This window comes from Enoplosus armatus, chromosome 10 (genome assembly GCF_043641665.1).
Source record: "Enoplosus armatus isolate fEnoArm2 chromosome 10, fEnoArm2.hap1, whole genome shotgun sequence".
Taxonomy (NCBI): domain Eukaryota; kingdom Metazoa; phylum Chordata; class Actinopteri; order Centrarchiformes; family Enoplosidae; genus Enoplosus; species Enoplosus armatus.
The window spans coordinates 16,719,888-16,744,153 of record NC_092189.1 but is presented as its reverse complement, the minus strand read 5'-3'; the positions used below and the strand labels follow the sequence as shown (position 1 = coordinate 16,744,153).

Here is a 24,266-nt window from a genome sequence, read left to right as displayed (position 1 = left end):
ATCCCTCTCTCTCCTGTCCCTATGATTGTTTATTATTATTTAAATGCATTGTTTTGGAACAGGTTGACTTTTCTTACCCTCCCATTGGCAACAACATTCAGTCTTCAATATCATGTTTCATTGATATTATTTTCTTTTTGACACACAAGCATTTAAAATCCATTTAACAGTCTCCTTACTTTAAAGGGGTTATAATGGTTCGATTTCTTGGCTTTATTTGCGTTGAGTTTTAGTGAGTGATCTTACCTGGGATCCTACCTTGATTTTACCCTCACTTTTCTGATGGTTTACTGCTGTACCCCTTGGGTTGTACTGTGGTGAGGAATCCAGCTCTCCTTGACTGAATCTTCTATCATTGTGGACATCTCTCAGCTACTGTTTGAAACACAGATGATGGTTTATTGCAGGTCAACTTTCAGTGGGATTAAAGCCAAGGGAGTTTGCTGACGGTGCCTGTTGGCCTGCCCTCCCCTTGTCCACATCTGGGGCACAGCCAGTAGGACGGACATGTTTTTTGTGTGTGTGTATGTGTTTTCGCCTGAACTGTCTGGTGTGGGTCAGGCTAAAGTTAAAAGTGTGAAAGAGAAAGGAGGAGGTGGGCCACTTCAGAGAGGTAAACACAATCACCCTTGTTGTTGGTTTGGTGAGGGTCAAGGTGGAAGTATCACAAACAGGTTGACCTTGAACTGACTTGTACTTTGACTTTGGCTGGATGTAAGTGGTGAAAGGTTGCAACAAATGTGCTGCTGGATAAAGAGAAATATTTTTCATCACTATTGTTACCACAACACTCACCAAGCAGTTGCCATATAACACAATGCAGTTAAGAATTTCTTCTTGGAGCGATTTTAACATTGAATGTTTTTGTCATTTGCAGTCTCTTTTACTGTGAAAGACACACAATTCATAAGAACATACTGATAAACATTTTTGTTATCTGTGATGCAACCCTCTGACAAAAATAGATTCTCTTTTATTCAGCTGTCCAGACGTAGTTAATGCTGATGGGGCTGAATGAATGCTTTTTAGTCCTTTTGTTCATTATTGTCATTGAATGTGTTGATGTCTAAAGTCATGTTCTGTAAGAACAGAAGCATCCCTTATTCATTACGTCATGACAAGTAAAATCTAGACAAAAAAGAGAGGGGGCTTGCTCCTTTCTGTTATGTTTGAAAGTTTAAAACCCATTTATAAGAACATGGCCTTTCTTTAATAAAAACATATTCCTGTATAAATTCTAGTTCTGAATAAATAAATCTCCTATCTATTCATCCCCATGGTTGAGCTGCCTCATATTTTTTATATCTGACCTTTCAGTGTATTTTTGTATACACACACGCACACACACTCACCACATATAAATATAGAAGCAGCGGCATACCCCTACTTGTAATTGAATTACCTTTACAAACTATTGTGGGCATTTTTGTGTTGAAATATAAAGGGAATGGAATTGCTTAATATCCTCAGGTTTTGTGGTTGCTGTTGTCACTGGGTGTTCTTACTCTGGACCTTGGGGATCAACACACACACACACACACACACACACACACACACACACACACACACACACACACACACACAAAAACACCATGATGCCTTGGCCACTGCCCAATGTTTCTTATAAAGTGAACCCTGCAGTGTTATTTTCAAGCTGTTTCCAGCCTAATACCTCATTGTTTCTTTTTGTGTTTTCTTCTCAGTCTGCCTCTCTGTTGTGTGGCGAGCTCGTCTTGTCTGGACACAAGATGTAATGCCACTAGCCTGATTATTGGGAGAATGTTGTAGGCCTAATTGTGTCTGTGTTATCAGCAAGTTGTTGTTGCGCAGAATAAAGAATAAAGCTGTCTGTAGATTTTGTTTTGTGACCACAACAGGCAGAAGATAGAGGAAGAAAATAAATACAAAAAGGAAAAAAAAGCCCCCGGTGTGAACAGATATACACATATTATTTTTCACCAAGGGTTTAAAAACCTCTCACTATGGACAGAGTGAGAGACAGCGACAGACAGGCAGGAAAAAGAATGGGGGGGGGGGGGAGTAAAGAGACTGAATAGGAGAGAAAGGGGTGAAATGCTTGGCCACATGGTCTGGTGGGAAATCCCCCACCGAGCTGGGAGCCCTGCGCCCTGGTGGCTAGATGAAATGTCTTATCTGCCGGCGGCAGGACTCTGTCCTTTAAGTAGGGCTAGGGAAAACTCATTGTCCAGCCAACCAGCATCTCAACTGATCCGTGTTCCCTTTGACCTTTACCACTGATGCCACAGACACATGCCAAACTTTAGATTGTGTTAAATGTAGGATTCCTCATTTATATAACATCTCTCACGTGTGTGTGCTTGTGTTTGTTGCATGCAAACCTCATTTCCTCGCACAGCTGTGTTGACAGCAGCGTTGTTCATAGGTCATGTTTGTATCACAAGGGAAAGGGTGAGACATGTGACATTTGGATCTACCTGTCTGTAGACCGTCTTTTACCCATTCTTGTGGTATCGTTCCTCTCAACCAGTCTACCAACCCCTAATGAGCAGGAAATTAAGTTGTAACGTGGCTATCGTACAGCATGATATGCACTAATTGCTCAGATTGTATCTGTATTATTTTTACAAAGAGCAGTAGGGTGCTCTAGTAATTTTCATTAATTACACACAAAGAAGGAGTAATTAGATTTTTCATTATTCCATAACTTTTTGTCTATGACTTTTTGGGGAGTGTGGGGTGGTGTGTGTTTCCTGATATGTTTTAATTCATTACAGTGTTATAGACATTATATGAACATGTTGAATTTATTTTTATGTCCCCTCAATGTCTGTCATACAAGCTTTCTATCAAAAAGATCACAATCACACCATCAGGTGAATCTTCCACCAAATGCAGTTATTTTTGTCCTGTTAGGTCCAACCTACCCGGTGTTGCTGTACACTGTCATATGTTCTTAGTCACCTTGAATTATCAGGAAGGTATGAAGGAGTATGAGCACACTTGTGGCTTCTGTACAAAAGCTATTTTATTCAGAACAGTCCAGTAAAACAGTAAAACAAGCCATATGTCAAATTCAAATAATCAAATCAGTAGTTACACTGTTACACTGAGTTCTATGGATTTCTGTCTATGTACAGTTGTACTACAGTCTTGGTTGTTACTTACATTTTCCTTGAAATAAGGCTTCACAAGGCTATATACTAGAAGCTGATAGTAACACCTGTGCCCTTGTTTAAATAGCATGCAGTCACGTCTTTCAAATGAATACAGTGGTGTCATGATTTTGCTGGATGACTTCCATATTGGCCGGCTAAAGAAATCATTGTAGCATGTTAATCTCATCCAGTGACGAATTACAGTGACACGAGTGCAGAACTGTTCTTCTGTTCTTGTATCACTTGCTAATTGCACCTCTTCATCACTCAACACTGTGAGAGATAGCATTGTTTAGAAGATAGTGTATATGTGCATACATCTGAGAGAGAGAGAGAGAAAGAGAGAGAGAGAGAGAGAGGTAGCAAGGCAGACTGAATGGAAGAAGCAGTGGCAATCAGCCTTCTCCCAGCTCTAGCTTCCAGGCCAGACACGTTGCCGCCATGTGGTTTTCCAGTAAGCTGACAAAGAAGCTGAATAATGTATCTATCAGTCTGCCTGAGTGTGCAGAGCACTGGGCACTGAGGAAGCTGCCAGCTTGTTATAGGCTCATTACAGGTGAAGATGACACGTGGAGGTGCAGCCGCCTTGGCATTGTCTCCCTGCCCTGCCCTCGATAGGAGGCACAGCACTCTGTCACTCCCCATGGCATAGAAAAAGGGAGACAGAGGTGATAGAGGAGGAGGGAATGAGCCTCAATGCTCCCCTAACCCCCCAAAATGAAATTGACAGGCTCGCTGAAGTAATTGCTCCCAGCACTATTTTCTTTGGCAGGAAATACTGTTATCGACAAATAGGGGATTCAATAAGCGGCAGGAGATGAGGCTCTAGGCTGTGGTCAAAAGGCTGTTCTGTCCTCTACTGTTGAGGTTGCAGTGTCTCCTGATGCTCTATCTCTCTGCCCTGCCCTTTCTCCCCCATACCCTTTCTCTCTCTCTCTCTTTGTATCCAACCCAAACTTTTTCTCTCTCTGCTTCTTTCATTTTTTACATCTTACAACCTCATCCTACACCACCCATACAACATCAAATTCAAATTCAAATAAGCTTTACTGGCACGGCCGATCAGAAACCGATGTTGCCAAAGCAGTACATCTCACTCCCTCATCCCTCCATCCTCCCTTGCTTCCTTTCTCTAGGGTCTCTTTTTTGGCCATTTTCTTCTGTTGACCATTTTTTGTGAGCCTGAAGGGAAAAACTCTATTACCCAGTAGCCAGCAGGTAATGCCCCCTCCCTCTAATCCTCAAATTGTTTCCCTGCTGCCAGTGTGGTGGTGTAATGTTGATATTATCCCAAAGGATTCCATTGATTTGGGCTAGGGTCATGAAAAAGCAGTTTATGGTCAGTGTCTTTGGTTTCCAGAGGTCAGAGCATGCGGTGAAACCAGAGCTCTAGCTTTTCTGGACATAGTGGTATGCCTGCTGGGAACTACTGAGAGGTAAGAAGATAAATAAAAAGTGGGTGATGTGTCTCCCTCTCACTGCCCTATGTATTATTGAGTAATGCTCCGAAAATGCAGTCGCTTAATCAGCTATATCCAAAAATGGAATTGCAGTGATGTAAGAAGTGTATTTACATTTGAAATCTTGCTTTTTCTCATACAGTAAATCCTCTTGCTGTGTTTGGGTCAACGTTGATGTTAGTTAGACGGGATTTCTTTGCCAAAAGTGCAAAGTTTTATCAGTGGTGTCTAAGTTTAGTTCATTTTGAACTTGAGTTCTTACTCATGCTTGCACGCCGTGACTGACAAAGCCGCTGAGTACATTTTATCAAGTTCACACCATTGAAGTCAAGCCTCGGCCAAATGGCAGGAAAACCACCACTGTGGCGTTAATTTAGTTTTAAATTAATGCACACTTTTGTGCAGTGTACCGGTAAGGGACATCTGTGCAGCTGCCTCATTGTCTAGATAAAGTTCAGGTACAAGTTCAGATAGAGTCTAGACAAGGGGTCGCATACTGTTAAAGGTTAGGCTTTAAGTGTGTCTAACATTTGGGTATAATAACACAAGTTAGGCCTCTAATCTCCGGGAATCTCTCTGGAACCACTGGTTTGGAAACAGTATGTCCAGTATGGGTTAACTGCATGTCATATTATTTTACATATTTTACAGGATAAATATATAGTAGACTTATATAGTGGTTGGCCATAGTAAGCTATATGTCATTAGCTAAAGTTAGCCTAAAGGGCACTTTTTCATTTGTTGTCCCTGGTCAGATGTTAAAAAGGAGCCCTAAAAATAGACCTAGCTAACTGCTGAGCCTAAACAATAATGCCTGTATTGGCTGATTATCTTTATCATGACAGTAATTCAGAATGTTTTCATACATCTTTTTTTATTTTAGACATCTTCATGAGTAACCCTTGGGGGCATACCTTGGCTGCACATAACCTATATGAGAACCCTTTTTAGTTAGACGGAACATTATTGTGCTGTGACTTAAAATTATTTAAACTCTAATACTGTACATGTAAAAGTTAATAAAGTAGATTGTGGCTTCACAATTCAGAGTCTAAAGAAAGAAATAGTGTGTTCTGACAGATGCAGGGAAACACACACACAGTCACAGTTCAGGATAAAACTTTGACTACTTTTTTCAAAGGTGAGTCAAACACGAATGACACAAACTTTTCTTTAAGCACTTATTTGAAGAATACATGCACTGCCACTCAGGTATTAAAAGCACATTTGTTTTTTTTTAAGTACTTAAACAAGCCGAAAAATGTAATTGTCATGGTTGTACCTTCTATAAAGACAGTTTTACATCACTGTCTAAGTCGAACCTTGCAAACTCCCACCATTTCACCTTGGGGTTTTGTTAAGTACTGCAGTATCTGTCTTTCTCCTCTTCTCTGTCTAATTGAGCTTTCACACACTGTATATCTTGTTTTATCTTTTTCATTATTTTTTATTTTTGAGTCGAGCTGTTCATAGTCAATAAAAAAAAAGCATGTAAAAATTGTGTTAGGCAGAAATGTGCAACAAAGAGTCCTGTGGTAGGTAATAGTTGAAAAATCTAGGTAGTAATGAGAAGGATTCTTGCCTCTCCCCATGGCCTAATAACTACCTTCAGTCAGATAAGCCAGTCACTCCTCCACATTCACCCTACGGTGCTTGAGAAAAAGATGAATGGCGTAAGTGTTTGTATAGATCAAACTGAGAAAGACGGAGAAGAGACAGAAGCACAGAAATTGATTTATTACTAAATCAAACTAGTTTGGAAAACTACACAATTATGTGAAAGTACACTCTCGGATTTAACTTGCTTTGAGGTCTTACTTTCTGTGTGTGCGAGTATCACAACAGCCGAACAGATGAAACTGTTTGAAGCAATGGTCGAGAATAATAATAGAAAGAAATAATAATGGTTCATCTATGCATAACAAAAGAAGTGGTGAGATTAAATCTTACTTGTGTAACAGCATTAGTAGATACTTGTTTAAATGCTTTTTGGTGTTACTTACAAAATGTCCTACTCATAAAGGCACTGTGGTGGTGGAAGAGGCACAACTTCTACTTGGTTTTAACAGGAATCATCCCTGCAGGTTGAGGAACGTGATTTTATGTCAGCCTTTATTATATAAATACTTATTGTCAATATTGAGCCAATCTAACGATCAGCTCAGTTTACAACTAAAGCACATAATTATTGGTAGCTTGCTGTTGTTAGACTGCCTCTGCTTTTTCCAACAACAAAAACTGATTCTTTCATGTCGACTGTGCATTGCAGGAGAGCAGCAGGCCTCTCTTTTCTCCAGATAAATGAGCTAGCTTAGTACTTCCGAAACTGCCTATTAGCGCACAGCTCACTTTGTGGGGAACCAGCAGTCCAGGGATGAACACAGTGAAGATGATTTTGTCTAGCAGTCTGGTTCAGGCATATGCGATGCTGCTTCTGCAGGGTGTTTTCTCATTTTGTTTCGTATGGCACCTTGACGTAACCCCCACCTGAAATGTAGCTCAGAACCTGAAAATTACCAATCTAACACAGATTTGTTCTTGGAGATTGTTCTGGGAGTAGAAATTATGTAGTAAAGTCTATCAATTTGCATGCAGATTTTTTATTTGTGTTCCTCAAAATGTATATTGATTACTGGACTACATGGGAAGGACCAACAATAGTTTCAGTCAGTCTGTAACTCCATCAGCTGTAGCATAATGATATGTATAATGTTGACTTCACTGTGTGCTGGGAGAGTGAGTGTGTTATCGTGTGTTTCCTTGCTCTGGTGTAAGTGCGTGTATTGCTGCCAATATGTAGTCTCATTGTGTAAGCATCAGTGTAGCAACATGTCCCTAGAGCCCTTGGTGGAGATTATACACAAGAATCAATTTACTTCAAGCAGGAGCAGCGGCAGATAGCATGTAGATCCTGTGTTTGGCTCTCTGTGAGTATTGTCCGTCGTCAGAGTATTGGCTGGTTGAGCAAAAGAGAAACTGGCCAACACATCTCTGGACGCTCGCTCATCCTTTTTCTAAAACACAGAAGTTTTGGCTAGCTTTTATCACTGGCTTTGTGAGGATACAAATTTTAAGTCAAAACAAGTCTCAACAACAACACCTACTGAGAACACAAGATACTTAGAATATATATGAAGTCCTCCTTGTGGTATTGTGAGTCTACTGAGTCTGTTCTTAATGGTCTGATTTAATGTGACAGAAAATTGAGTTTTTTGGCCTGTAATTGTTTATTGACCTTTCTACAGTATGTATTTAGGAAGATGTTGATGTAAATCATACATGGATGTCCTTTAACGGTTATTGTTGTTGTATTATTGGCCAACAACATTGTTGTTTTTTTTTTTTTATCACATTATTGTACGTGTTTAGGTTGTAGTGTATGATGGTAATCTAATAATTTTCCTGTTGATGTTTTGTTTACAGGGTGGACTAAGGAACAGCAAGCATGAGTGTACGCTTTCATCCCAAGAATATGTCCACGAGCTGCGTTCTGGCATCACAGAAGAAAAGCTGCTCAATTGCCTGGAGTCCCTCAGAGTGTCTCTCACTAGTAACCCTGTCAGGTTAGTAACTCACACACTGCAAACTGGGCTTTGTACCTGGAAGTTTTTTGAATGATATTCAAGCTTGTTGTCAAGGAACAGCTGTTTGTATAGTTTTAGATTTTACAGTCCCAGAATCATTGGGATAAACATCACTCTATCATTATGTGTGGTCGGTTATCCACAAAGTTTTCTTCCGGACATTGCTGTCAAATCAAGTCAATCTTTTTCATAAAGCATATTTAAAAACAACTTACATTGACCAAAGTGCTGTACACACCAGAGCAGGTAGCTAAAATCACAAATAAAAGGGAAACACTGGCATAAACATCAATGCACACAGGTCATAGGCACAAATAAACAACTCATAGGCACTGGATTTGTGACTGATTTTACAAAACTGTATGTTTTCTCTATTAAGACAATGTTATAAATTATTACAATTCTACTATTTCAATGTAAAATGAAAACTATTTTCTGTGATTACACATACTGAAATGTGTCTTATGTGACATGACCTCAAATAGACAGCACGTATTTTATATACTACTGCATGTAGTGTATTGTGAACACAAATGTCATCCTGACTGCACTGAAGAATCACTTAGCTGTGTTTGTGGTAGAGCACAGTGGATTTGATGAAAGACTCAGGCTAAGTGATAAAGGACAAGCACAAGATGTACAGAAGAATTATTTCTTGTGCTGCCAAGCTGTATGTTTGAATTCAAATATATAAATTTTTTTTTATGTTGAGCAGCATTTGCATAGATATATTTTAATGCAAGGTGTTGATTGCTGTCCACCTTAATGGGATCATAACATATATTCCTTTGTCTATTTATTTACATTTCAAAGAGAGAAAATATGGCTTTAATATGGCTTTTTGGCTTTTTCCGGTAATATCCCTTAAAGCTTTATCCACATTAATCAGAGAAAGGGGATGTCTGCTGGAAACCACCTATTTCTAATTGGATGTATGTAAAGAAACCTCATTGGACCGGTTCCATGTGGATTGATCAGTTAGGTTAGACAAGAAAGACACACAGCATCAACTTTTAAACAAGCATTGCGGATGGTGTAGCTGACCAAACGAGCACAAGCTTATAGTCACTGGGAGTGAGTCTGTCATTCCAGACCACTCTGTCCATTAAGCTCTAATAGATAGGAAGTCTAGTTTTCCACATCAGAGCCAGAGCCATTCGGAGACCCTAATAAGCCTGTGGCTCTGTGACATGTGTACAACCTGTCTCCAATCTACCAAACTAAAAATGGCCAGTGCCTGCACTTCTCTTTAATCTTTTACGAAGTTATATAAAACTGTAGTCAAACATCATTTTAGATTTTTTGTGGTTCTCAGCTCTGTCCTATTGAGCCTTGATTGGCTCATGAGTCATTCATTACGAGGCCTTACTGATTTTGTAAGCCTTGTCTCTAGTTGTTACCCAAATTCTCTGCCTTCTCCCTCTTGTAAATGGGATCTTCAATTTTAATTTGGTCCCACTAGTGCAACAGAACCCTTAGTGACAGCAGATCCTAAATTATTTACCAGCCCACTGTTGAAGAGATGTTTCTTAATGTGAATCAATGAATGGTGCATATTAAATGGTCATCGGATAAGTGGAATACTTTTTTATGTTCGCCCTGGATACAGAAAAAGGACCTGCCAGCCTGGCCCCATAGGAGCTTTTATTTAATCTGTATGCTACTGCCAGTATTATCGCTGCATCCCTGCGTTAACCAATTTTAGAAAAAAGACAGAGTTGTGTTCTCTCGCTAAAATCCAAAAACAACAGATGCTCAACACACCCATTCATATATGGAAATGGATACAATGGACATTTTCATTCATAGTAATGATCTCCTTCTATATCAAACTCAGTACAGGAAGTGATCCAACCAAGGGGATCCACATGTCATGTTGGTGTGATTCATGGCAGGCATACAAAGATATTCACAGGGCTGATAACTTTCAGTTTAGTTTGGAGTGATATTCAGTATCGGTGAAGTCTGTGAATTTTAAGAATCGGCCTTCTGTGAGATTACCCACCGCAGTGGTCAGGGTCATCACGAGAGTGGGTCCACTTGATTACGATCCCGGCGTATGCTGGTGTAGGGTCAGTTGTGTGGAGTTGATTCGTGCTGCAATGTTTTCAGTTAAAAATTTGTTTTTCAGTGCGTGAGAAAATGGCACAAGGTAGCATTATATACTGATACATACCCAAGGTAACCATAGATACATTTATAATGTGCTAAGCTGAAAAGCACATTTTATATGAAGTATGTTATATAGAATAATGAATAGCTAAGTAATTATCCCTCAAGTGACTTTAGAGCTGTGATGTCTCCAGCAAGCTGTGATGAGTCAAGTCAGCCTTTCCACTCAGAAAGGCCAGCTGTTGCCGAAGGGATGTAAGTGAGGCCAGGCTTGCCCTGTGGGTGTTTTCAAATGGCTGAACCTTTGACCAGCATGTAAGGGACCGGTGCTTTACGGAGGGGTCGCCTCCCACTGATGGCCAGGTCCGTCCAGGGAGACAGACACCTTTGGGTGAGTGTGCTGAGGAGGGCTGTGAGAGTGTTTACTAACACCGATCCCCTGCTCGTCTTCACGCCTCTTATTACTTCTCTCCTGGGGAAAGGGACTGATTGTTTTCTTGAGGCATGGATAAGGTTACTCCTAATTAATATGAATGCACTTAATTGTCATGGATCACAACACACTGGAAATCCACATTTGGTTTGCTTCTCCTCTGACTCCACTATGTTAATGTAACCTTTGTACGGTATGTTATCATATACTGAAAATAACCATTATGTAGATGGCTGAGCAGTGCATTCATGCCTGTTTTAATTTTCACCTTAGAATAATGATCAGCTGCCCTGCTTTTAAAAATATTGATTTTTTGGGGACTTTATTATAAACTTTACTTGAAGAAACTAGCAAATTCCATGATAAAAGCTCATTAGTAATAATCCTTCATACACACAGAGATATACAGGTAATTTGTGCATAACATGCCATTTATTTCACTTTGCTACTTCTACCTCACAGTTTACAGTATTTCTCATTACAGAGACAAACTCCCATTGCAACAGAAATACCGGTGTATAGCCAAGAGCTGATTACCTTCTTGTTCTCTTGCAGTTGAAAAGGCCAGAAAAACTCTGAAACTCTAAGATTGACTTGCCTGTGTTCAAACGATTTTGTGAAACAGAGATCAGAATTTTAATGTTGGGGTCCATATTTATCAACCACAATGTAATGTGGGTGTATTGTAGGAGAGCTGAGGAGCTTAACATGTTATGACAGAACATATATGCTAGTCTTGAAGGTTCAGCATTTCTAAAAATGTATACTAATTTGGCCTCTCATTCAGGTAATATCTATGAAAACCTCTGATTATTCAGGCTCGTATAAAACTGCTTTGTCATAACTGTATCATACAATCAATGACTAGATTGATCATTTTGATATTTTGATATTACAACACTACTTACTTACAAGTGGGCCAGTGGATGATATACAAATAGTACCTAATAGCTTGATCTATCTAACTATTATATGCAGTGTGTCTTCTTGTATGCAGTCCAACCTCTTTGTCTATAGATACCTATATATATCATGTATTATTGACTCAAGAAATATTAGTATGATCTGATATCTAATAGCTAAATATAGTCTTGATCCTTCATACATGGTAAACATTTTTATATTCTTTCATATTTTTTATATCAAAGAACTCATTTTGTGGTCTGTGTTTAAACACTGGAGACATTTATGTGATGATTTAAATCAAAACCAGTTCTTCGTTTCATGAAACATTACATTAATTCTATACACTGAAATGAAAGTCTCACCATCAAAGTGTTGTTGTTCTTCACAGTGAATGCTTACCATTGCTTTTTGTTTTTCCTGTGATGTTTGGGCAGCCTGCTAATTTGCTCCCAGAGGCCTGTGTTTGTCTAATAGTTTAATTGGCTGGGCTGTGCACCTGTTTGGCAGCACAGGTGGCCACAGGGCCATTGTGCTGAGGGCCTTATCTCCCAGGCAGTTCCACACAGGTGTGTGGCATGCAGCCTTTGCAGATCCACCCACAGATGGCATTGCCTGGAGCGTTCGCTGCTTACTCTGTTTCCACTCTCTCCTTTTCAGCTGCCATGTTTTCCACTTCTCTTTCTGTCAAAATTTCCCCGGCTAATTATTTATCCTCTACTTCATTCTCCCCCTTTTAATTTTGTCATTTGGATACTCTCTTCTTAATTTAGAAGTGTCAGATTGACTAGCCGCTTTTCATTAATTTCTTAATCTACTGACATGAAATGAGATGCCAACTTACAGAAAATTACAACCCTATTACTTTTTTCATTTTGTGGGAGAGAAATCCTGCGTTGTCAGTTCTTCGTTTCATGAAACTGCCAGTCCAGCCTCCTTTTTCACACTAATTTCACAGAGTCTTTAGTCTCTGCCTTGCAGAGTGAAAACTGTGATAAGATCCATGTAAAATGAATTTAATATCTAAATAAGCAAAACATATGTTTGTTTTCTTTACAGTCACTAAAGCAAAACTTATCTATTGTATCATGTACGTTTAAATTGTGCATGAGTGGACATATCCTACTTTCACACTTTATTTGATCATTTCAGTGTGAAGCAGCTCTGAAGCAGTAGCTGCTGCTCCATCTTTTGCAATAAAATAATAGGAGAGTGGTTTTAGTGGTTTTGGGCAGCAGAGCACACATCCATGGCCCCAGGTTTTGAGTTCCCTATGTTTAGCCCTTAGCATTACACTATGACTCTGTCAAATCCCGACAGTGACTTCCGTATTAGATCTGCTAGCTCTCAGATCCCTAAGACATATTTAAGCAAAATTGAACTGGGCTCCTAACTTTTCATTATGTCAAATCCTCACGGTACAAGTCACACATTTTCTTGGGGGCATTTTTCTTGCGGGGTCTCTTTGTGGAGGCGGCAGACATTTGCTGACACCAGAGTTTCTCTCTGTGTCTGGATGCTCAAGGTGTGGGCTGTTGTGATGATCTTGCTGCTCTACCACACAGGGCGTCTCAGAGTCTGAATCAGTCTCAGCAGCTTTTCTCAGTTGAATGCTTGTAGCTGAGCGCAGAGGGTTGCATGGAACACTAGTAATGGGCTTTTTACGAGCTTTGAAGTTACTATGCCTGCCAATATAAAGCTGCTCGTCCTATTGACTGTCTGTCCCAATGCCCAGCTTCATAAAGCATTGAACAACACACTGAGAAACACTGACATTATCAAAGAACTCAAATTCCCTCATTCCCTCATCTCATTATCTATGTGTGTTATTTGATTACAGTTAAATAAACTCTTGTATGACCAGAAGCACTATTTCTAGAAAAACATCTACAGTGCAATCATACTTATTGATTTAAATAGTTAAATACCTCCTGGTGAAAAGGTATTACTGTGCTTGATTGTCATTATTTTTTAAATGTATGGGACTTAGTCAGACAATTAAAACCAAGACAATTAAAAGGTGTCAAAAAAGCCTCTCCCTTGGCACTAATGTTGTTTTTTATTAGTAGCACTAACTGGTACTCACATATCCCCGACTCTCTCTCCCTCGGCCTCTTCTGCCCACGTGTGCACAACGGCCAATCAACACCAGCACAAATGAGCATATCCATCTGTCCATCTGCTGTTGTGACTGTTGAAACACATATGAGTGTCTCAGCGTCTCACAGGCTATATATACCCCCTTGACAGCATAGGCCAGAAATCTTGTCTGGCACAGGCGCAAAGTGTGAATAGTGGCTCTCGATACAACCGCAATGAGTTAACACTGCATTGATGATGATGATGATACTTGTGTGAGGATTTAGGTACAGTAGACATCAATGGGCCAGCGCTGTCTGACATAGATTCTTCACAGAGATGAATAACTGTTTCAACTCTGTCATTTTTGATGTGGAAATAGCTCCTATCTCAGTGAATCATCCATAATTGATCCTCTGTATTCACTTGGATATGGATAGTGCTTTTGTAAGCTCAATCAGACTCCATGTCAATTTTAAAATTTTAAATATAGCATTAAAAAAATCCAGTTGTCCTTAGTGGAGTTCAGAGGGACAGGCTACCTCAGGACACATCTGATGCCTTTGAAATTTCTGGATCAAGCCATTTCCTCCCATCCCATCTCTTTGTAGAGTAATGGAAAAAATAGCAATTTGATTTCCTACCATGACGATCAAGATTTAACATCTTCCAGGTAGGGATGAGGAAGAAAGGAGGAGAGACAAAAGATATCTGAAAACTTAAACTGACAGGGCCATAAAGTATGTTGCAAAGAAGTAAAATGGGGGTGGAAGCTTTCCACTGGGGTAATTTTCTTAGTGCTATGCTGTGGGACTCAACTCTCTAGACTCCCAGTGTTATTACAAACCACTCTCACCCTCCAGGCCTTAGACAAGTTTGCTCCGTCACTTGTCAAGGAGAAAGAAGACAGGAAAGATTTGGAAATGACAAAATCACTTAGCAGAGGTTTGTAGGCAAAGGTTTCTATGGTCTCCTGTCAAAAGCAACAAATAATTTGCTCATTAGTGAATCCACACTTATTTTTGTCTTTTACTTTTCAGGATGGTGCAGCCATTCTCGTTTTATAGCATTCAAAGACTTTTATTTCACTGTTAAATTTGGCACGAATGTTATGACACTGTCTTCAACAGACGTGACGAGCACTTAGAAATGAGCAAGTTAACTAGTTTTTACCCTTGTGGCTGACTTCAGAGTTGACGTTTGCCCTTCTTCCTCAGAGGCAGTGAAAATGATTTTGGAGACATAAATGTCCTCAGTGTCTGGGTATATTTTAAGAGTGATGCCTATTTCATTTTATGACACCATCTGTTAACCTCCAAGATACCCATATCTGTTACAGCCCCAAAGTGATACATACATAATTCAGAAATATCTGTTTCTAAATTTGCCCATGGTTTATATTTTGGAGGATATGATGCCTCTGGACAGAATACAATATTTATTATAGGAAATCTTTGAGTGTTAGCATGTATTTTAACTGTACAGCTTGACAAAATCACTGGTATACATATTGTTATATCCTCGAAAATATATACACACTTCTAGAAATATTTTCATGTTTTCTGGTATGTGGGACATAACCAAGAATCCCATGTGACCTGAGACCATATTTAACAAACATCCAGGAAATCTGTGCAATCTGGTCCAAATTCTCAGAGTGACGCATATTTGTTCTGTGTTTTATGCTTAGGAATAAAGGCAGTAACCTATGAAAGTCATCTTGTCTGCTCCACTATTTAGGAGAGCTGCAGAGCTGTCCTAATGTTTTAGTAGTTCCCAGCAGATATCAAATAATAGCACAAACATGCGCACACATTCAGGGAGGTCTACACTGACTCTTTGCAAATGGTTTTTTATACATCTACTGTATAAGGTGACAGCAACAACTTTACGGCTTTGAAAATAGAATCCGTTCTCTCACAGAAGTGCTTGCCACTGCATTTCCCTCTCCCTCTTGAAAGAGGAAACTCATCTCTGTAGAAGCCTGAGGAATGTGTAGATACATCACATCAAACCATTCTCTGATCCCCCACAACACATAACAGATTTACAGGGTATCGAACAATTAACTTAATAGGTCTAATCAACCTGCCATCTGCCAGTAGTACTACTGGTTTCTGTCTACCTTCACCTAGCAGTGAGGTGTGTTGTGTAGGAATCCTTGGTGTTGTTCAGGAGGTAATAGGAAATTGTGTTGAGTGTTTTGCACTCCGTGGGGGGTCATTTCAAAGAGAGTGGGGAGCGTGGTGTGCTGTCAGCTGTCTGCACTCACTAGTTGATTTAATTCTGATAGAGACCTACTCTCCCTAATCTCTCACACTCCTTTGTCTTGCATCCTTGTGCTCACACACACACACACACACACACACACACACACACACACACACGCACACACACACGCACCCACGCACCCACCCAAGCACCTTCAGTTCCACCAGGAAAAGTCGAACATTTATTTGTGTCTCATAGGCCCGAGCTTCAGCCTGTGTTAGAGCCACGTTTTGGAATCAAGACTCAAATACCATAAGAAGTGCAAGGTGCTCCTTTTGAGCACTGCACTGCCCCTGCTCCTATGCTTGCTTGGCTATGCCAGCAATCACATTCATGGAGTGCTGACAACAGGAATATTGTCCTCAGGCTGTGTTAATAGCTTTAGTACTAATATCAAATATCAGGACTGCTCTTTTTGTTTCTGTAAACAGTCCCCTTTGCAGTGGTTCAAAGTTTTATATATATATTACTACGAAACATCAGTTGAATTGAAACCACTTTCTCAAATAGTTTATAGAGTAAAAAGAAAATTAAATGTATTACGTATATGTGCATTGTCTAGCTATATGTTCTCTGCTGTCATGCGTTATATTTATGAGCTGTGTCAGCCAGCAGGAGATACAGATCTGAGATATTGTCAGGATGGAGAGACATAGTATCTGTCACATGGATGGAGAGAGCTACCTGGAGTTACATGTGAACATCAGCTGCTCGTTGTTCTCTTTCAGGGACAGCACAGGTCAACGATTGTGGCTGTATGAATGTGTAAATGCTGGATGCACAGTTATACTGGTACAACAGTATATACTGTTTCTTAGCAGCCTTATTTTACCTTGGTTCTACCATATCCTTTGATGATCTCTTAAATATTAAAGTCACTCTTGTTGGAGGTGAAGGTTTCTACGAAAAAGGGTCAACAAAACAACAGAGGTGTAACATTGTGTGGTCGATTTTAAGAATTCTGTTAAGTATTTTGTAAGAAAAATGTGTTTCTGTCATTGATACTTACTGGTTATAATGTTATTAGATTATAACCACCTTGATAGCTTGTGCAAATACTAGAAGAGTCTTCCAAATTATTTTAGACGTTGAAATAGCAATATTTGGTCAAGCTAGCAGTGTGGTTCTGGGAATATGTCTGTTCGTCCAGCACCAACAGGTCCAACACTTCAGTTCACTCTGTTCTATGTTAGTGCATACTGTATGAAGAGCAAAATTAGTTATTCGTTTTTTATTCATGCAGACATTTTTTTTCCTAGTGTGTAAAGAGAATTATAGCCTCGTTGGACCTCTGGCACGGCTAAAAACCTTTAGTCTTGCTTTTGTTTATTTCTCACTACACTTAAAGACAAAAAAGCAAATTAGGTTTTGCATAGTTAATACAAGTAAGAGAAGCTAGTATTGAATACTCAGTTATATTAACAGTTTTTGTACCATTCAGCCCTCATAACACTCTATCACCATTAGTTTAGTCAAAGGTAAGTAACCTCTTAAGGGAGAAGGCATATATATGACATTAAGTTTATGACTTGAGACAGATAAAACAGTACTTTAAAAACCTTTAGCAATATTAGAAAGTGTAATGTCACCAAGATGTAGAGCTCAAAGCGACATTAACAGTCAAAAAGAGAATGAGTTATTTTTATATGAGCTCAGTATTATTGCAGTGATAACAGTCACCTTTCCTCAAACAGAAAATGTACCCTCTGTGGCCACATCATATTCTTTGTGATCAATTCAGTGCTCCTGTGCTTTTTTTTTTTATTGGACAGTTTTTGATTTTAATGAAATAAATTAAAGCTATAAAACACACATTAGAAAAGAGAAAAAACAAAAGTTGTTGCTCTTAATAACTATTTTTGAAATGTATTATTTTTTGAGATGTGGTGAACAGAAAAGTACAGTATTTTATATCGAATATCTGATATGCCCTGTGCATTATGGTTATTTCAGCAGGCTATTAAATTGATCAGAGTATAATGTAGCTCCATGTTTGGCATGGTAAATCACTAAGCAGACACTAGTGGTGCTTGGTTTCAAGCTATAATGTTCAGAGCTATTTGTTGCACGTAGCTTTGGTCCTCAACTGGAATACTGAGGCACTGAATAGGTCAGCAGTCCCACAGAGGGACAGTTGTATGGCTTTGCCTGTAATACAATATGAAAGATATTGCACTTGCCCAGAAGCTTTCAATAACAAAGCTCCCCACCTAGCCATGATAAAATAATGGAACTGGTCCATAGACTGAAATCAATGCGAGTACAAGCCATCTAAACACGAGACGAGCGATCAGTCAAACAGAGAGGGTGAGAGAGCGTCTGCCTCTCACTGTTTCTGTCACTGTTGAGTCACTTATTGTGGCTGGTGATGCGCAGTAATCTTTTCATCATGTACTTACATTTCCCCTGCCAAGTATTTGCAGAACTCTACACACACACACACACACACACACACACAGACACTCTACACTTTGTTTTCCACTCTCTTTGCTATGATATTCTATCCTAACGTTTAGCAATATACACTGTAAATACTTGTACTCCCTTGAGCGAGACACTGAACACAGCCTGGAGTGGCACTAGGCGAACCACTCAGTCCACGTATGCATATTGTATGTGTGTGGCAATGGAAGTAAAAAGAAACCTGTAATTAGACTACATGTGTGACGACTGAAGTGCTATTGCGGCTTCTTTTGTTCATATTCATGTTCACATACAAACATATTTTTGTATGGTGGCAAGTGCTTAGCATTGTCACCTCACTGCAAGATGGCCTTTTGTTTGAATCAGCTGGCCACCTGGGACGTTTCTGTGTATAGTTTGCATGTTCTGGGTTTCCTCCAGATTTTCACCCTCTTATCCATCTGTATGTGTTTGCCCTGTGATAGACAGGTGACCTGTCCAGGACGTACCCTGCCTCTCACGAAATACATGATGGGATAGGCTCCAGTCCCCAGTGACCCCCATGACAGGATAAGCAGTATAGAAATTGGATGGATGGATGAATATTTGCTCATGCATAACTACATTTGTTATGGAAGCACATGTCAGAAAGTCAAAGTAATGTCTTTTGGTCTTTTGGGGAACAAATGTCATTTGACAGGAAGACAGATGGTCGTCTCGCTGCAAGACATTTTGACTTTGTTGCATTAAGTTAACAGCAAGTCCACAACATAATAGACTTTTGATGAGGCTGCAATGTTCTTAATTGAACAAAATTCTTGCTAGTAAACATCTTGTTTATATCTAAACACTTGTTTTTTTGACTAAACTGTGAGATTTTCAATGCATACATTTACACCAGTTAGCATAACTACAACATAATTGCGTCCAGCCAGTAGAAATAACACAAAATATAAGATAAGAAATTGCTTCCCTAAGACCATGAATTTTTCATTTTGCCTGCGGAATATACATGATTGCAGAAAGTAACACAATTTGGTGGCACTTAACTAGAGGATTATAGCCATCAATATTAGATGAACAAGTTCTCCCCAAAGTTAATGAAATCCTTGGATGTATGCCCACATTAGGAGACTGATAAGGAATGGATTTGATCTCTTGGTCCTTCAATGTTGAATTGCGACAGAGAAACAAGTACGTTATGTTTGACCAAACATGAGCTTTAGTCACCTCCACCATGCAAATTTAGCTGCTCAACTGCCTGAGCAACAAGGGTTATCTGACTAGAATACCCACTGGGAATGATGCTATTCATATGTTGGAATAAATGATGTTTTTAGAGGGAGAGGTTGAAACAGACCGGCCGCCTGTTACAGTGAGTAGTAACATTATTATTACTACAAGTAGGAGTCATGCTAGTGGTGTTGTTAGTCTTAGTATTGTTATTTGTGTTAATAGTTGTAATAGTATGTTGTCCGCTGAGGCAGTTTCTCTGATGAACAGAGATAAAGGATTTCATAGCCTCAGGACAAGCACTGTAGAAGTACCATCTCTCATTTTCTTTGTGGTAACTTTGGGGACATTTAGAAGGCAAGCTGCAGAGGACCTAAGGGTGTACGTGAGGGGACAGAAAATGATAGACAGTCTGGGATGTAGGGAGGAGTCAAAACATTTAGTTCCTTTAAAAACCTTGAGAAGGACTGCATTATGTTGCAACCTGCAGCAAGACATACATTTTTGATGAAAAAAAAAGTCTGCACAGGCAATCCAAGTCCTTTGTTTTATGCCTCTTCAGTTTCAGTCCAACAACAATAGAGAGAAGGTAAACACGGAGCAGACAGCAGACATTTTCCTCCAACATCTGTTGCAAAATGTCCAATTTACATTTTGTTTTAATTAGTGCAACTTTTCCATTGAAGGTGTTTATTAGGAAAGCTTTCTGACTTATTTTGTGAAATTTTGACTTGCTCCGACGACTGCAGTGGTTTTTTGATCTTTCGGTCTATTGGTCACAGTCAGTTAATGGATGGATTCCCCGACAGCATCTATGTGTTTATATATATATGAAAGCTCATTTCTAAACATACCCGATGTTCAGTCTCTCTTATTTTCCTCCAAAGCCTCCCTTCTGCCCTGTTTTGGGTCATCAAGACAATCATCATGAATACATTCCTATCTCTGCATTTTTTATAAAATTTTATGGAAATAAGGATCTGCCTGTGAAACAAGATGATTTATTTCTTAATTTGAGAGAGTTAGTTACAATTATAAGCATAAGCACCTAATATAGAGAAGAAAGAAGGAGAAACTACCTAATATGTTAAGCAAGTAGTATAACTTAGTCTACATACTAGACATTAACACTACATTTACACACTGATTGCTTGCAAAGCATGACGTGATCACTTTGTGGAGACTCCACTTGTCCTTACTGCAGAGGACAAAGCATTACTTTTTCTTCAGTGCTGTTCTCACACACCCTGTTGAGGTCACACAGCATTCCCAGAACCTCATATTGGAGTTGTGCTGTGTAATAAACAGAATTTCTCTTCACAAATATTGGTTTCATTTCCTGCTCTCTGAAGACTGACATTACCATCATTACTAAGGAGCATAAACAAAGACTGTGGATTTACTGAATTGTGCTTCCTCAGCCATGTCGCCTCCTTTCCCTCTTTGTTGTCCCAGTCTCTCATTTACTCCTACCATCTCTGTTTCACAAATACATACAACTGCATTGCTATTCTGCAGTAAACTCAGCCAGTTTGTTCCTTGTTATTTTACGGCGTCAAATATGTGCAAAGCACATGCTGCAGGGAATCATTCAAACTGGAAGGCTCATTGTAAACTGACATTTATAAATTTACAACATTATGACGTTTTGTTTTTATTAAGAAAACAGATCATCATTATACACTACACTAAATATCAATAACTTATAAATTGGTTTTGCTTGTCTGCTAATGAAATTTGAGAAATGGTAGGTGGAGGGTTGTAGTGTGTGCTAATTTCGTCACAGATCAAAGAGATACCTCACCTCAACTTTGCCAGTCGCCTCAGGCTTATGCATCTCATCCCTAATTGAGGGTCTCCTCCGACTCACTGAGTCAATACAAATTACTTTAATACTCAAACCATTATTATTTCAAATCATTGTCAAAAAGGCGGGATAAATCATTGACTTATGCCCCGTTAATGTCCGAAAATTGCTCCATGCATTTTGTGTTATTGACAGTTAGGGGCCTGAAAACAAGAAATGCTAATGACATAATCTGGCTGCAACCACGCTGTCTCTCCCACCCTGCTCCTGCCTCTCTCTTCCTCTAGCTTAGACAAACAGGCTCATCTGCACTGGATCATTTGCCGTCTCCTGATACGCTGTGGTTTATAGCCAATTATCTCTCACGATCCATTATCGATTACAGTGTTATCTTTCTTGCATTGCTTAATCTTTTGGCACAGGAACACAGCAGCTCACAGGGGGGGCCTGGATACAAACTGCTTAGCGATGGGAACACTAGTTAAGATGGATGGGTGTTCATTTGCTTGTAGATGGGTACAGTGTAAATCCAAACTCATTCAGACTGTATTCAGTATCCGGGAGGGCAGGTTGGATTTTGATTTGCAGCTCTCCCTGTTAGGAATTAAAAACTACAACAGTCAATTTATCCAAGTGAGTGTTAAACCTTTGATAATAGTCTGAATGACTGATTTCCTCTGAGGTTAATACAATATTGTGTTTGCTTCCTTCTGTGAATCAACTGAGCTTACAATAAACCAGCAGGGCAATAACAATTCTGACTGAATATTGGGTTACTGATTTTTTTTGTGTGTGTGTCTTTGTCTTCTTCCCAGTTGGGTTAATAACTTCGGTCATGAGGGTCTTGGCCTTCTTCTGGATGCTTTGGAGAAGCTGCTGGACAAAAAACAGTGAGTGATCTCCCATGACGTCCCATCTCTGTAATTTTTATAGCACCAGGTTCTGTTCATACAATCACAATATCCCTTTCACATGTTTTTTTCAGGCAAGAGAATATTGATAAACGGAACCAGCATAAACTTATCCAATGCTTGAAGGCTTTCATGAACAATAAGGTTTGTATGAGTCAACGAAGAGAAGACGATCCACGCAACTGATGCACTAGATAATGAAGTCTATGTCAGTAGCATGTAGGGATATAGAAATTATGTTTGATTCACTTGTCACTTGTCTGGTGTTTTGTACCAATAACTAAAAAGCACAGACAAGAACAGAGGCCACTCTTTTTACACTTATATTAAACATCTTCTAAATTTCTATTAGTAGCTCGGGTGGCCAGGATTCCAAACCTGATTCGAATCTGGACTCTGACAATCCTGGGATAATGGGACAGTAAAGTGAAGCTAATTTTACCATTTCGAGCCCACAGTCTCAGATCTTTAATTATCCTTTTTGGGAAGGTCTGGCTCATTTCTCAAAAGTGGCACACATTTCAAGGATAGATGAACTATTGATATTGCTTTTCTTAGAGCTAATCCCCGCACATGGTCATCTCTGCCCATTCCTTCAGTTGTGGGGAGACTAAAAGGTACAGGAGACTATAAGTATTTGTCCCTGTAGTCCTGTCCTGAATTGAATTAATTCATCATCCTCTCCGTTTTCTCCCATGGCCTCGTTGTCCCTCCTTAAAAGAAAATTAAGGCTAACTATAACTTACATACATTAGAGCTTCTTTTTTACTTGAAGTGAAAGTTCTCCATGAATGCAAATGCTCTCATTATTTACACCCAATGGACCTTTTCTTCATCCTACCCCCTCCTTTACATATCTCACAGTATGGGCTTCAAAGGATCTTAGGAGATGAGCGGAGCCTGTTGCTGTTGGCACGAGCGATTGACCCCAAACAGACCAACATGATGACGGAGATTGTCAAAATTCTCTCTGCTTTCTGTATTATTGGAGAGGAAAACATGTAAGTTTACATCAATCAATGATCATTCTCTTGCAGCCTTTCTCATGTCTTGCATATCATTAAAGAGACATCTCTAGATAGCCTTTCACATGCCCACAGTAAGATAAAGAGTTTTTCACAGTGGGTCAGAGCTTCTGTCATATTTGCAGAGTATGCTGAAATATTTGCCAGAGACTTCCACCTCTGCCCCAAGAAATAGGTGTGAGTAGAAATCCATTTGTGATGCCAGAGTGTGAAAAAATGTCATTAAAAAAAAACCTCTAAGAAACAATCTCTCTCCAGAAACAATCTCCCAGTCACTCACAGATAATCTGCAAACCTCTCTGTGGACATTTTTTCGGTGACAGAAATCTTAACACCTTTGCAAATAAAACTAAAACTATATGTATGGCTATGGCTATATGTTGTAATTTGGATGACCTGACCCTTTAAGTACTCTTCCCTCACCTACATTCAAAGTTGTAATTCAAAGTTGAGTGAGGGTTACATTTCCCCATCTTTCTCAGTAAATCACAGCTGATATGGAAACAGCACAACACCATTTCAAAACCCTGACTGATGACAAAAAAATTGAAACATAAAATGCAACGATGAAAGACATCCATCTCTGCTATGTTTACATGCTCTGTAATGTTTCTGAAACAGCAAGGGGAGAGAGATGACTGCTTCTTGTAAACACTGGAATATCACTATTGCTTCAATCCTCTCCCACTGGGTTGCATGTACTCAGACAGAGAGGGGACCGCGTGCATACTGTGAGCATACATCACATTTACAGATGACCTCAGACAGTATAGAAATCTTTCGGGTCACATGATCAGATGATGCAGTTCAGTCTGTTTTAATGTGTTGAACTACTCAGTGTAGTTTGCCACGGACACACAACCTGGCTGACAGCTTATAAATTGGATTTAGGGGAGTGTTTTTTATTG

General features: G+C 39.4%; 1 protein-coding gene across 1 annotated transcript in view; it reads left to right on the top strand.

Annotated features, from left to right (window-relative positions):
• The window catches only part of diaph2 (diaphanous-related formin 2), a 347,338-nt gene that overhangs the window by 81,569 nt on the left and 241,503 nt on the right, over positions 1 to 24,266 (top strand). Inside the window, exons 6-9 of the mRNA XM_070913036.1 lie at positions 8,021 to 8,160; positions 22,238 to 22,312; positions 22,408 to 22,477; positions 23,198 to 23,334. Coding sequence (XP_070769137.1) covers positions 8,021 to 8,160; positions 22,238 to 22,312; positions 22,408 to 22,477; positions 23,198 to 23,334 — 422 coding nt within the window. The remainder of the gene's footprint in view (positions 1 to 8,020; positions 8,161 to 22,237; positions 22,313 to 22,407; positions 22,478 to 23,197; positions 23,335 to 24,266) is intronic.